The 16,005-nt window shown below is 39.1% G+C and overlaps 1 protein-coding gene across 11 annotated transcripts in view; it reads left to right on the forward strand.

Annotated features, from left to right (window-relative positions):
- kif1b (kinesin family member 1B) overlaps positions 1–16,005 on the forward strand; it is a 64,257-nt gene that overhangs the window by 13,314 nt on the left and 34,938 nt on the right. For all 11 annotated transcript variants that reach the window (XM_057320086.1, XM_057320089.1, XM_057320095.1 and 8 more), the window contains exons 3-8: positions 12,534–12,610; positions 12,752–12,931; positions 13,120–13,185; positions 13,579–13,757; positions 14,886–14,997; positions 15,694–15,771. In XM_057320086.1, coding sequence (XP_057176069.1) covers positions 12,534–12,610; positions 12,752–12,931; positions 13,120–13,185; positions 13,579–13,757; positions 14,886–14,997; positions 15,694–15,771 — 692 coding nt within the window. The remainder of the gene's footprint in view (positions 1–12,533; positions 12,611–12,751; positions 12,932–13,119; positions 13,186–13,578; positions 13,758–14,885; positions 14,998–15,693; positions 15,772–16,005) is intronic.

The raw sequence follows: 16,005 nt of genomic DNA on the forward strand, positions 1-16,005 counted from the left end.
GAACTTACATCCTGTAATGACTATCCATCTTAAAGATGCCATGAATTAAAACCACAATATTAACCCGAGCTTTTGTTATATAAGAGGGAATCGTATTCACGCGAACATCATGTAAGTGTCAGAACTGAAAACGCCCTTGTTACTGAGATTACATCTGTTATTAACACAAGGCTCAGCGAACGGCAGGTTCTGGAATGCACCTCATTGATAGGTTGAACACCTGCGGAGCCCGTCTGGTCACCCCTCGGAGAAAAAAAAACAAGACCCGCAAATCCGTGGCCACAGTTTTGTAATTCGTTCCCACAGTTTACAAAACCGTGCTCTCGGATTAATAAACTGTACCCACGAGTTTACAATCCGTGCTCTCGGTTTTGTAAACCGTCCCCTCAGTTTTTGAAATCTGTACCCACAAATTCATAATCTGTGCCCACGCTTTCACAATCCGTTCGCACAGTTTTGCAAACTGTAGCCTACTCGCTGAATTGAAGCCTCTGTCTGTCCACAGAACAAGCTCCTTCCTACAGGAACATTAACCAATGTTGTATACTGTTTTATATATAAATTGTCCTAATGTGTTTACACACGAGCGGGTGGCGCATATAAAGCATGCGTTCATTGACGCGTTTCACTGGCATAAAGTTGGTTTGACATTAAACGTTCGTGAATTTAGGGACCATCTCTAAAGTACACATTAAATACCTTTTTCCAACTTCAAAAGCATTTAAAGGGAATGATTTATAGCCACAAAACTAACTGTACAGTGTTCATTTGTGTGTCAGCTATTATGCACAACTTTTAGATTATTGAGTATTACAATAAACCATCAAATCATATGCACATATTCCTATACGTATTGCTATTGAGCTTTAAATAATGGTATATTTGTGTATGAGACCATTATACACATAGGAATGTTTGCATTTGATTTGACGGTTTATTTGAATACATATCAATAATCTAAAAGGTGTGCATTCTGTCTGACACACACATGAACACTTTACAGTTAGTCAGGGATGTCATTCCCTTTAAATGCTATTTAGTTTTAAAATTTGTATATTTATGTATGAGCCCATACAGCAGTGAAACACATAGGAATATTTGCATTTGATTTAACGGTTTATCAGAATCAGAAAGAGCTTTATTGCCAAGTATGTTTGCACATACAAGGAATTTGTTTTGGTGACAGGAGCATCCAGAACACAGAAACAGCAACAACAGTACACAGAGATCATAACACAATAGAATACAGTACACAATGATTTAAATAAGGGCCTATGGGTATACAAAATTAAGAAATACAATACAATAAACATAAGATAAAGATATAGAGAGTTAAGCTATGAATGTATGTAAATATGTACAAGTAAAAAATAAGAATAGACTATTGTAGTACAAGGTATGTGCTATATACAGTAGAATGAATGAAATATAATTTACAGAAAATGTTGTATAAAAATTTTTTTTTTATCTGGAGGATATAATTAATATTGCACTTAATTATTATTGCACAGAGTTATTAATTGCACTGTGTGTAAAAACATTTAACTGTTCAAGAGGTAGATGGCCTGAGGCAAGAAGCTGTTCTTGTGTCTGGTTGTTTTGGTGCTCAGTGCTCTGTATCGCCGACCAGACGGCAGCATTGTGAAGAGATGATGGCTTGGATGTGAGAGGTCCAGGGTGATTTTCTGAGCCCTTTTCCTCTCTCTGGATGTATAGATTTCTTGGAGGGTGGGCAGGGGAGCACCAATGATCTTCTCAGCAGTCCGAACCGTCCTCTGTAGTCTTCTGATGTCTGACTTTGTGGCTGAGCCAAACCAGACAGTGATGGTTGTGCAGAGGACAGACTCTATGACAGCTGAGTAAAACTGTTTTAATAGAGTTTGTGTTAGGTTGAACTTCTTCAGCCGATGTAAGAAGTACAACCTTTGCTGGGCTTTTTTAGCAATGGAGCCAATGTGATTGTCCCACTTCAGGTTCTGAGAGATGGTGGTGCCCAGGAACCTGAATGACTCCACTGCTGCCACAGTGCTGTATTATAATAAATAGAAATAATCTAAAAGGTGTGCATTATATCTGACACACACATGAACACTTAGTGTTCAGTACAGTTAGTCTTGTGGGTATAAGTCATTCCCTTTAAATGCCATTGAAGTTGGAAACGTGTATTATAATGTGTATGTAACTTTAGAGATGGTCCCTAAATTCACGAATATCGAATGTTTAATGTCAAACCAACTTTATGCCAGTGAAACGCGTCAATGAACGCATGCTTTATATGTGCCATGCGCTCGTGTGTAAACACATTAGGACAATTTATATATAAAACAGTATACAACATTGGTTAATGTTCCTGTAGGTAGGAGCTTGTTCTGTGGACAGACAGAGGCTTCAATTCTGCGAGTAGGCTACAGTTTGCAAAACTGTGCGAACGGATTGTGAAAGCGTGGGCACAGATTATGAATTTGTGGGTACAGATTTCAAAAACTGAGGGGACGGTTTACAAAACCGAGAGCACGGATTGTAAACTCGTGGGTACAGTTTATTAATCCGAGAGCACGGTTTTGTAAACTGTGGGAACGAATTACAAAACTGTGGCCACGGATTTGCGGGTCTTGTTTTTTTTTTCTCCGAGGGGTGACCAGACGGTAACACCGCCTCCACAGAAAGAATATCAACGACTACTTCTCTAGCCCCGCCCACTGGTTCGCGCATGACAGAACTGAAGTAACACAAGTGGCGCGGAACCAGATATAGCTAGCAAGCAATAAACAAATATGCAGTTAAAGATAGCTAAATATTGTGCCATCCCTGGTTGTGGAAGAACACAGTCACTGCATAACCTTCCTTCGGATTCCGATATTAGGAATGTGTGGTTAAAGTTGATTTTTAAAGACGTTCCAGCTCACGTGGGAAAAACATGGAGCGTTTGATCGTTTCATTTGTACGAGGATTCCTTCGTGAACAAGGCACAGATCGATGCTGGATTTGTGGAGAGTCTAAAATTAAAAAGCAGTGCTGTGCCGTCAATATTGAATCCAATAGGAATGGTGCAGCAATCTATGCGAGTAAAAAAAGTGTCTGCCAAATGCATAAAAATGTTTAAAAAAATGACGTATGTTAGACGGCTTGGGCGGAGCATCCGTTTACTCATCCCCTTCAACTGTCAGTCTGCTGCCAGTTCCATTTCAAAATGCAACGGCTGTTTTTATACATCCAATCAAATCGCAGAGAAAGATGAAAGCCACGCCCACTATTTTTCTCATTAGAAATTCCATTTAACTCGGAAATGCATCAAAATACCGATGTAAAAACGATCGCAACTTCCGGTTCACGGGGACTTTAAGAATGTTCCAGAGCCTTCCCACCTAGATGACATTGCTGCACAATGTTGCGGCCAAAGGAGTGATCTAGATCATTCACTTATGAGGTTTCGTCAATGTAGACAGTAAACAACAGCCTATGTAGTTGGATCACAGGGCTTCGGAACAGAGCACTAGTCTCTGTGTCTTTTGTGCTTTATTCTTTTCTCTTATTTTCTTCTTAACCCTCAATCTCTCCCTCTCTGCAGCACTGGTTTCTGTATTGAAACCAAAGTGATCTGAATGTGAGAGTGGCATCAGATAAAGCTTGGCAGTCCAGGCACGGCTGGTCATGGCCACTACTCTTATTCATTCTGTATTATTCATGGTAATGAAAGGCAGATTTTAGAAGGGAAAACATTCAGTCTGTTCTGTCCAGCAGTGCTTGGTCTGGTGTACCTGTGGTTTGGAGATCACAGCTAACCTGACTACTGTAGCACTGTATAGGAAGAATGTGGTGCTAACAACAGCAAGGGTTTGATGTTCAGGGAGGATGGGTCTATGTCTTTCCTTAGTGGTAGCAGTAACTCTTGGTTAGACAGATTGGTAGCCAGTTGCCGTCTGGAAGATTTTCGCTCCAGTGAAGCTCTCAAATCAGAAATGGCAACATCTAATGGTGTTGTATATAGTGTGTGGGATGGTGAACATCCCTTTTAAAGTTCTCTATGTCTTGAGTCTTTAGTGGGTGGAGTCTAATGGTCTCTCATCTCATACTAGGCCAATGGCATGATAGTGTGGGTGGAGACACAAAGAAATGAACCGATTCCAGAACTAATGAACAAATATCTTGTGGTCTTATTTTTCATCCATCCCCTTAGTATTCCTGTAAGTTTTTTGCCATGTCAGGTTTTGTTCTTTAGTATGTGTTGTGCTAAAGTCTGAAGTATAGTTATCTTTTTATGCGTACGCGAGGGACAGCGTACAGTGTGCGTGATGCAAATTTCGTCATCAGAATAGTACGCGTGTACAGTTTGTCACTGCCGGAATTTTGTTACCTTGAGTACAAGGTACGCGCATGTCGCGCATTCCATTTCTTGCAGTAATTAGTTTAACCACCAGGTTGCAACCGTGTCCTGGGAGCATCGATTCAAGGTAGTAGATGAAAACCTGACCCCTGTTAACCAGGAGAGTTATTGCAACATGTCATAATACGCATGCGTTCGGCTGTACGCGTACGCTCGCGTACAACAGGCACTAGGGTGTTGATTCAATTCTGAAATAAAGTATTTTACCAGTGTAAATAATGTTTTACAAGTGTAATTTAGTGGGCTAGTATTTTAAATAATATACACCGACCTTTTATACGTTTTATGGAATATTTAAATGCTGCAAAAACCTTTGTCTTTAGTCTTGATCCGTGTAGAAAAACTGTCTGGGTTCGACCCCAGAAACACATATATCGATCAGATGTTTAGGATAAGAGCGTCTGCTAAATGTGTAAATGTAAATGAAAATAGTTTAATGGCCTTCTGGAAATTACCCTTTCCATTGGCACAGATTGTGATTTATAAGGAGTGGAAGAAGTTGGCTTGTCACGGCTGAAATTGAAGAGGTGACAGAGCTTTCTGTCGTTCTACGTATCTGTTTCTATACACACACTCACTTGCACTCACTTGCACTCAAACACACTGGCAGAAAGTATGTTGAAGATTGATGCTGTTTCTCTTTGATGCCGTGTGTATGTTTGCTAATGTTTGGTATTGTCATGCACACGTTGCCCGCCACTCAAGTCCGTCCTAGAGATGCTCGGTCTTTTTACAGCTGACTTCTGTATGCTGTTGACATTCATATTTGGTCTGCTTTGATGATTTAAAATAAAAACTCTTAAAAATTGCACAAATAGTTAATAATCAAACATTTACAGAAGCAACTTTTCAGCATTCTTGAACACGCTAATTGCATGTGCATGTGTGTATCTAGCACGTGTCCCATGACGGTTCTCTGAGTGTAGTGTGTCAAAAAGGTCTGAGTTCAGAAATCAGCCCATTCCTTCCTTTCGTTGAGAAGCTGTCAGTATGTGAGGTAGTGTTGGCCATCTGGTGCTACAGAAATAGATGGGGAACTCTGGATCTCTACTTGGCAGCTGGGCAGGGCTTTGATTTTCTAGTGATTTCTTCCGCTCTCATCTCTCATATATCCAGTGTTGGATGTTCATAGTCTCGGAACACTCACATCTGGTCTTTATTTGTCCACTACGTTTTCTTCTTTGATCAAATGTGATGAAATGTAATAAATCAGATCAGACACAGTGAGATCAGATGGGAGAAGTCATGCTTGGTTTTATAAGGGCCAATAACCATAATTTTAACCCTGTGAACTTTTATTTCTTTATGTCTTGTTGATATACTACCAGACAATTTACCAGACAAACGTAATCATTATTTATTCTAAAATGGATAAGACATAAATAATAAATATGGAGTCATCAATTGAAAAGCATTGGAAGTCTAAACTCTTAAAGGGATAGTTCACCCAAAAATGAAAATTCTGTTATTATTTACTCACCCTCTTGTCATTTCAAACCTGTATGACTGTCTTCTGCAGAACACAATAGAATATATAGAATATGACCCATTGACTTCTATATGGACACAAAACCAATGCAAGTCAATGGGTACTGCCGTAACGAAAGAAAGTCATACAGGTTTGAAATGACAAGATGATAAGAAAAACGATGACAGAATTCAATTTTTTTGGAGGAACTATCCCTTTAAACTTTTGCCTAGATTGCAGTTCTGCACATTCCCAATCCCAACACCCTCATTGAGAATTGCTTATGTTTTTTAATTCTTTTTATTGTATGTGCTGGTCATTTGTTGGCTGCTATTCCTCTAATCAACTGATTTTTGAAAAATAATGTTGAAAAATAAAGCTGTAAAATAAAGTGTAAAACAAATGCAAACATGACACAACATGTTTTTGTTTTACTGATGCCTTTTATTGCTGTCCAAACTTGTGTATGTAACAACAGTTTTTTGTGGTGCTTTTCTAGTACCTAAACAATAGGAAATGTATGAGAGGCTTTTTTAGAGGCATTTTGCTCGAAATAAGGCTGCAGACCTCCATACAGACTTATCAAAACAGATGATGTAATGTGTTGTACAGTGTCCGCCATTCTCTGGCTGCGGTGCTCCAACCTGCAGCATTGTTCTTCAGCCTTCCTGTTTTCGTTCTCCTCTACCAGGCCACTCATAAACTGCATGCTGAGGCTAAACTAAGATTTCTCAGTGTGATGGGGATCATTCAAACACAATATCTGAGTCTTTTTCACAATGCCCTTCAGAAACCGTCCCCTAGTTTCTCTTCATGAGAAGATGAACTGAATGCATATGCCGTATCCTCAGTTGTCCCCTGCTCCATGCCCTTCTCGGATGGTACGGGGTAATGGATGGCAAATGTTATTGTTATGATATCACTCACTGTATTCGCTTTATGAGGAAGCTCGTAATCAAATAATCACGAGAGGTATTGTGGTCGTCATTACTCTGTGCGATCTCGAGCGGATATGCTAATATGCTAATGTGGACTGTTTTGCAGAGTCCTTGGCTGTGTTTCAATTTGAGCTGGCAATGGAAAGTGCATACTTCTAGTATGTATGTAAAAAGTCTAAATTGCAGGAAACTGTGTCATAAAATTGTCACATGCTTATATTATTTCTTAATAAAAGTGTAAATAGGGCTGCCTGTGACTATATATATCGCAATTTGCACTAATTATACCTGTCTAAGTCGATTCTGAAATCGCAAAGTCTTCGATTCTGTGTTTTATGCACAGATCTTCTGTGAACTACGGCTCTTTGATCAGTAGGAAGTACTGCTCGATCTAAAATCACTACAAGATTGAGTCGTTTGTAAGGTGCATTTGAAAAAGCAACACTCGTCCAACATCATCATTATAAATGTACTTTATTATCATGAAAATACCTGAAAAGGTTTGAAGAAAAGCGATATAATATGACCATTGGTGTTTCCTACAACTACGTGTGTAAATTGTTCTTCTTCTGTGTCCCATATTCAGAGTTTCTGCGCAAGAGTGCCCTCTGGCTTTCGGATGTGGGGGCATTTAACCGTAATTCATTGAGAAACCGAGCATAAAGTTTCTCAAGTTCAGGTGTTTGTTTGTTCACTGCATTTGGGTGATGAATGTTATACAGTATAAATGGTGGATATAACTCTGGATTTGGAGATCGTTTGAAACTGATATATGGAGCCGTCCCATGCGGTGAGTGAAACTGATGTCTGTGTTTTGTTGGCAGTGGATGCGCACATGCTACCCCTCCCCCCCGCACGCGCCTGTATGCTTTCGGAAATAATCGTACAGCTGTATCTATCTTTTATAAATGTGATCAAACGAAATACTCTTCGAAGATACGAAGTATGCAATTCTACTCTATAGGTACTCAAGATTAATATGAGATTGGCAGACACCGTGTGTGTTAGGGCCGCTTTAAAAGTTGCATTCCAAATATATAAGCTTGCATACTGTGGCATGCGAATTTGGATGCTATCTTTGTTTTGAATTAGTTTGACATGCTTCTGAATGTCCTTAGCATTTGCTAACTTCAGACTGAGTGATTTGTGGTTACTTGTGATCTTTAGCACCTGTGATGGGAATGTGCAGCCTCTGCTCTATGCTGCCTCTTCAGGCTGATGGATGTAATTGCATGGTGTAGATCATTCCAGATGGGAACACGGCACGCTTTACCCTCTTTAGGCTTTCCTCTTTAAGATCTGACAGGACAGATCTATCTTCACAAATGCCACTGCAGGCATAAATCTTAGCAGGTGGAATTGGTTTTGTGAAGCGTGGCAATGTGCTGGCCCTGCGATGCCTTAAGGAAAATGTGGTATCGGATATTTTAAAATGTTAGAAAATGAACTGATACAGTATATTCCACAGTTGCATGACTGCAACAGGTTTTGTTTGTTTGTTTGTCTTAAGCAAAAACTATTCTTTTTTCTCCTGATTGTGACTGTGAACAGTTGATATTGATTTGCCTGTGGACTAAAGTCTCATGAGATCCTCTGTAAAGACACGCATATTCCACTGCATTAGACTAGGCATGACTGTTATTCTCAAGTCATCCGACGCTATGTGAAATAAGCTCAGGTTTATCATTCATCACCACCTGTAACTTGATTCGCTTTGAACAGGCGGTGGGGTTTTTCTTACTTTCCCCTATGCTGTGTATGTACAGATACTGGTCAGCTGGTAAAATCAGTTTACTCATTTAAAATCCCCCTGACTGAATTTTCTGCAGTTATGAAACTCATTAGTTTTGCATCTGAACATATTACCCATGTTTGTGTCTATACTATGCCAACTTCATTCAGCCCTGTTGTGGGTATGTCAGTTGACTCCAATACTAAAAGGAATATCTTGGGATCCAACCATGTCCAATAAGAATAGCTGTTCATTAATCAGATGATCTAAGTTTGAGAGGTTTTAGGATTGGGGCCATAGCGTTGTCTGGGAGAGCTGAATAGCATGTTTAGTTTTACATTTAAATAATGGCAGCCTCTTCATTTGCTGATGGGTTAAGGGCTGCTTTATCTTGCCTGAACATAATTGGTAATAAAGAGGTTGTTTGAGAGGTCATTGAAAATTTTTGCCCACTTTATGGCACATCATAGCCACATGTCAATATCGACTTGCTATGTTGGTCTGGTAATGTTCTGTATTTATCGTAGATGCACCTAAAATGATTTATTTAGGCTAAAGGCCTGTTCACACCAAGAATGATAACTAAAAAGAAAGTAAAACGATAACTTCATAAGCATCCATACTATTCTAGGCTTGCGTGCCTTCAATAAACCTTTTAAATTTAAATAGATTTTGATTGTATTGCAGTATGTTTTTTCTTCTTCTAAGCTCAACAATTTACCTGCATTTTTTGTTTTCTCTTCACATGTATTCATCTTCACAGAACTTGCTGCCTTTTTAATAAATAACTTACAAATCTTATGACTTTTAATTTGCAGTCTAGTCCTTTTTAAGGGATTTTCATGCATGAATATGACCATGTAACCAGTTTAATGGCATTACACTTGTCACTTAAAGTGGATTTATGTTTCAAGTTCTACAATAAAAGTAAAGCACATGTTTTTGAGGGGAAAGCGCAAAATGAAATTGTCAAACACAAACGACAGCTCTTGCACTGTTCAATGTGGTGGTTGTCATGGTAGCATGTTTTACTTTTGCTATGGTCTGTGAGAGCGAGGTGTCACAAGATTTCTAAGATAAAAATGAAAAATCTGATTATATGAATTGAGTGAGTTTCCATGTTGCGTTTGACGTGTACGCGTTTTTCAACAGGAACAGGAAGTGAATACATGGGCTGAGTATGCTGCATGCATCACCTGCGTCCTTTTCTTGAACCACACTGTTTACTTAAATCAGATTGATCTCCATAGCAAAGTGTGAATGATGAATGAAATGCGTGGATACAGTTATTGCAAGCTTGAACAATCTCTTAAGGAGTAAAATATCTCTATTTACTGTTTACATTGTAAACATCAGAATGAACCTGCCGGCCTCTGATAAGAGAGACATGAGGCTCTATGATGCAGGGACAGGTGTGAGTAAGTGACACATGTTTGTGAGTATGTGTATGTGAGCAAGGCCAGACTTATGTTGCTCTTCCCTTCTCATCAGCGTTCTAATATGTCTGATGAACACAGTGCATGATAGGAGAGGCATTTATAGTCTCTCTGTGTATTTTGTTCCAGGAAAGAGGGGCCGAGGTACCGTGGTAATGTAAATCCCAATGTGTATTACCCACTGCTCCAGTTTCCAGTTGGTCTTAGGTCAGAGGTGTAATCACTCTTTATTTAGCTTCTCTTTCTCCTGAATGACCCAGGCCTGTCCTCCGTCACAAGGATCATGTGAGGACGTAGGGTACGAGAAGAGGACCTGCTCACCGAGCTGTGACTGTATAGCTTGCCTTATCTAATAGACAAAAAGCTTAACAGATCTCTGAGAAAGAAACTCTTTAGAAAATGCTTTTAAGATTCCATCTGTGGATGGATTTGTCTTATCTTTTGTTCTTCTCCTGTATGACTAGGTGATTGTCCTCATTAAATAAAAATCAGTATTTTTTGGTCTTGGCAATGTATTGTGTCATGATTTATCACACTACAAAAAAAACATGTTTTTTAGGATATCGGTTGAATCCTGTTGGTTAAGCTGCCCACATCTTTTAGGGTTTATTCATTTATTTTTTTTCGTTTAACTTGATATTAGAATTTGAGTTATTTTCATGATGCTAGGGTATTGTAAACCTCCAAAATCATGTATTGTGTTGAATCACATTTTAAGTTATTTTATGTAGATTTATGTTCTTTTGTATTCTTTTTAGCGCGAGACCTTGTGAATACTAGTGTACTCCTTGAAATTAATATGAACCTTTCACAGATATTATGTTCTTTCTCTTTTGGGAAAAAGTATCGACGATTCATTCTGCACACAGTTTCAAGCCAATTCGGTTAAATCGACTCGAATGGAACGAATTGATAATACCGACCTGAACGCCATTGTTTGCTAATGAGGTTCAATGCAAAATGCAGTTAAAACATTGAAAGCATCGCAAATTTATTGTAAATATTGCCTAGCCTTACTCTCAATAATTTACTTGTATCTTGCAGAGAGAAGGAAAGCAATACTGTGAGATTAGCCAGTGTCCCAAAGGTGCTACAGAGAGATTTACTCATCGCAGGGTGCTCAAGAGCCATCGACTGCAGAGAGTGCTTAATTAAACTGTTGACTTTCAATACATAATTCACACGCCCTTCTCTTTTCCATCTATAAGCTTTGAAGTTGAAAAGTGGGACCAGGCACGGCTAAAGCGTCTTGTTGCGGTTTTGTTTATATCGTTGCTAGGACATGAGCATGCACATCCTATTTGTCAGTCTCCCTTTCGCTTTTTTCCGCCCACCCGGCCAACTGACCTCGCCACCTCGCGATCTGCCGGTGGAATGTGTTTGTCTGGATCGGATCAGGGCCCGAACACGCTCTTGTGAGTCCGAATCCACATTAGCCCAGAGGACTGCTGCAGCAGCTGGGTTTCTGATCCCTATAAATATCCTACAGTAGATTCCTGCGGTCCCACAGCCTTCTGGGCAGCTCGCTCCCGAGCTTAACGTGTTATGCCAGAGATGAATGTTTGGGACACGCCAAATACCAGAGAAGCCTTTAAATTCTTGTTTATTGAGACTGCAGGGATATGTAGCAACCTGCAGAGAGAGGGATGGACTGTATGCTAGGTGTCTTTCAGAATGTTTGTGTAAATACATTATTATGATTGACAGACAGAGGAGGAAACATATTTCCGCGAACAGAAAGAGTGGTTTTGCAAAACAGAAAAAAATGAAGGTAGTCGCATGAAACAGATACAACCTTGCACATTTTGTGTGTCATCAGTGTCATGATGTCCACTGAGAAAAAATGTTTGCGTCTCAAATGTTGTAAACATTTTTAGTGGTAAAGTGGTAAACCAGCATTTCACATCAGGGATTGGTCAGTATGGTCGACTGGTCATCCCCAAACCAGTTTGAGTTGTGGGTTTATCTAGATTTATTTGTTGAATGTTTGTTCGTTGTCTTATTTAGAAGTCATGAGAATAGTGGTGAATGTTACAGATTATGATGCTTATTTATTACAGTATTTATTTATACAACACTTGAATTCAGACGCTAGGTTATAAAGGGCTTGGATATCTGATGAGTGATGAACTAAATAATTCTAAGTGACTTAATGCTGTTGTTATGTTTAAAATCACAACAGAGTAGGTGATTAATCACATTGAGAATAAAAGTTTGTGTTTACATAATATGTCTTTGCATTGAATATTAATTTTGTATTTATTAACACATACACATAGTGTACAAGTATATAATTAAGAAAAATATAAAAATCAGTTAATATTTATATATAATTTTGATTATATGTAAATATTAATATATACATGCAAATATTTCCTAAATGTATACCTACATGTATGTGTACGTGTAGCCTATGTGTTTAAAATACAAACTAACTATGCACAGTGCACAGACATATTATGTAAACACAAACTTTTATTCTGGATGCAGTTAATCGCGATTAATCGTTGAACAGCCCTAGAAATCTACAGTTTGTTTAATCTATTCTGATGTTCTTCCACACTTTCTTTTCCAGCTATTTTGAACCCCAAGAACCCAAAAGAAGCTCCTAAATCCTTCAGTTTTGACTATTCTTACTGGTCTCATACCTCGGTAAGTCCTCCAATTCTCTCCTTATATTTCTCTCTCCCCTGTGCACAATAAAATGCGCTTGTGCTCAGATTTTCGGCTGTAATTAATCATCCTCCCAAGATTAAGTCCGTATTAATGTTTTTTACCTCCTTTCTCTGGCAGACGGACGACCCCTGCTTTGCGTCACAGTGCCTGGTCTTCAATGACATTGGAAAGGAGATGTTACAGCATGCCTTTGAGGGCTACAACGTCTGCATTTTTGCCTACGGCCAGACCGGAGCTGGCAAGTCTTATACCATGATGGGAAAGCAGGAGGAGGGTCAGGAAGGCATCATTCCTCTGGTACGCCAGGCGGAGTAAAAGACGTGTTTAAGAGCCCAACAATGACTGAGATGTTTCTGATCTAAGACATTGCCAAAAGACATTAAAGCATTAGCGCTCCTCCAGCGCGTCCAGCAAGCTGATATTTGTGCTTTTTATCGATCGCTTTCTCTCTCCTGTCTAATGTGCTCTTTTCATCCCTCTCCCAGCTCTGTGAAGACCTCTTCGAGAAAATCAATGACAATAACAATGAGGAGATTTCGTACTCGGTGGAGGTGAGCAGCACACGCATCAGTCCATTTCATAGGATTCTGAGTCATGTTCCATTGAAATGCTGGTTTTTAATGGGTTACTATTTAGTTTATACATGTCAAATGCAAATGTGTTTGCAGACCTTAGAGTTGGCACCTTGTTTAATTTCAAACTAAACTAAACAAAGCAATGAACAAAAATCAGACTGTAATGGAGGTACAGTATTTTAGTGAACGCATTTTATTCCTAGATTTCCAGATTTTTTTTAAAGCTTCGTCTTTGTTTACATTAAATATGGCGTCTACTATGATAAGGGCTGTTTTAAAAAAGGCAACACAAGAACACAACAGCTCATCTTGTTTTACGAATATATTGGTATGTTTATGTGTAAGTTGATTTTTGTATTCGTATTGTAGGTGGCTTATATGGAAATTTACTGTGAGCGAGTAAGGGATCTTCTTAACCCTAAGAACAAAGGAAACCTACGTGTCAGAGAACATCCCCTGCTCGGGCCCTATGTAGAAGACCTCTCGAAACTGGCCGTCACCTCCTACACAGACATTGCTGACCTCATGGATGCTGGTAACAAAGCCAGGTGAGAGAGAAACGCCTACTGTTAAAAGTTCCTGTAAGGTTTTGTAATACTGTCAGCAATAATTTTTATTTAATAAAGCCATGTCATAATGTTAGAAACGCTTTTTTATATTTTCTCACAAATTTATATCTACAGTATATACTAAAAATTTCAGTGGTTTAAAGGGAGAGTTCACCAAAAAATGAAAATTCTGTCATTGTTTACTTTTCAAACCTCTATGACTTTTTTACATCTTCAGAACACAAAAGAAGATATTTTGAAGAATTTTGGTAACTGAACAACGGCGGTACCCATGCACTTCTATTGTGTGGACACAAAACCAATTCAAGTCAACGGGTCCCGCCGTTGTTCGGTTACCAACATTCTTTGAAATGTTTTTTTTTATTTTGTGTTCTGCAGAATAAAGGAAGTTATACGTGTTTGAAATGACAAGAAGGTTGAGTAAATGATAACAGAATTTTCATTTTTGGGCGAACTGTCCCTTTAAGAATGTAGGTGAATTCCTTTTTTATTGAGGTTTGTATATCTGAGGGTTATAGACCGAGAGATTGGGCTTTTTGTCATGTGGGAAATGGAATCATGTTGTTTTCTTTCTGTGATGCTTTGACTGACAGTCATGTGTAAATGTGACTCTTGGGAAGGAATAACGAGGTTTAATCCTCCCGTGCTGATTCTCAGGGTTTTATTTGTGGATCTGTGATGTGTAAAGCCTGTTTCTCTCGAGTATATTCCACACTGTGCCACATCCGGCACATGGGCTGTGTTGATGCTTATTTCTGCACTTACTAGTACTTTCCTGGATTAATGGTCATTCTCTCTCACTCTGCTGACAAACATTCCAGACCCGTCTATCAATTTCTAAAGTAGAACAGCTGTACGTAGCTGACACATGCAGGATTTTTAAGAAAAGATTGATACTCCATAGTAGAGTAGTTTAAATGAAAATAAAATGAAATGAAGTCAACCTTATTTTCAACACCTGAATATATTTAATTCCATTATTTGAATTAATTAATTTACATTTCATTTCCATTTGTTAAGTGTCTGAGACTATAAGTACAACTACCTCAAGTGTTTATTTGTTAAATGTGCTCTTGCACTCATCCAACACTCATTGCATCTCCTCAGGACTGTGGCCGCCACCAACATGAACGAAACCAGCAGCCGTTCCCACGCCGTCTTCACTATCGTTTTCACCCAGAGGAAATACGACAGCGGGACAGACCTGTCCACAGAGAAGGTTGGATCTTTTACACTCACCCGCGGCCATTATTACATTCTGCAGAGCTCAGAGGAATTCTGTAGCACAAACTCAGCAAAAACTGTACCACTCAGAAACCAAACTGAGAGAGAGAGACCCGGCCTGTGTTTGTGATGCTCATTGTCTAATCTGTGGACACAAAGCCAGCTCTGTGAGGTTCGTGGCCACAGTGGCTATTGTACAGCTCTACTACATTAGATTTCACTACACAGGTCTCGCCTCACGCCTCGGTCCTCTCTTTCTCTCCAATATTACTCATCCAATTTTGCAGCCATGGAATGAAAAAGAACCAGAATAGCATTTAGAGCAGTTGTGTAGGCATGAACCAGTGGTACACACATGCGGTGCCCCAACAAATTGTTGTTTAGTTCAGTGATGATCTGAATATCATAGCTGTCCAGGTCACGTTTCTGTGAGCTGGTTCGAAAAAACATTCACAGAGTCGTCAAAAGAGTGTTAAAAGGAGCATTTTCATTTTGTAAAATACAAATGAGGTGTTGCTGTTGACAAGAAGGTCATTTTAGTTCTAAAATTTCACCCACCTCAAGTTCGGCCTCGAGGATTTTTTTGGAATGTCTTCCTCAATTAGTTTGACTGAATCATTAAAAAAAATAACATTTTAAAAGAATGATTTGCGTGTTGATCCATCTGAATGTATCTGCTGTCTGGTTTCAGGTCAGCAAAATTAGCCTGGTGGATCTGGCAGGAAGTGAGCGTGCTGACTCAACAGGAGCCAAAGGAACCAGACTGAAGGTAAAGACTCATTTTACTGCTTTCCCACGGCTTCATTTGCCATTTGTGGGATGGGAGTTCTCCTTAACTCCACACGTTTTCTAGAAGTGGGACGCACTGAAAATAGGAAACTATTTTTTGGAAAAAGAATCGCCAAGTGATTCTGTGGGACCTTAAAGCTAAACAATAATGTGCAATGGATGAACAATAAATAAAATCATCACTGTTATTCAATTTGGTTGTTTTCTTGTTTGT

The sequence above is a fragment of the Triplophysa rosa genome, linkage group LG21, assembly GCF_024868665.1.
Source record: "Triplophysa rosa linkage group LG21, Trosa_1v2, whole genome shotgun sequence".
In the NCBI taxonomy this organism is placed as follows: domain Eukaryota; kingdom Metazoa; phylum Chordata; class Actinopteri; order Cypriniformes; family Nemacheilidae; genus Triplophysa; species Triplophysa rosa.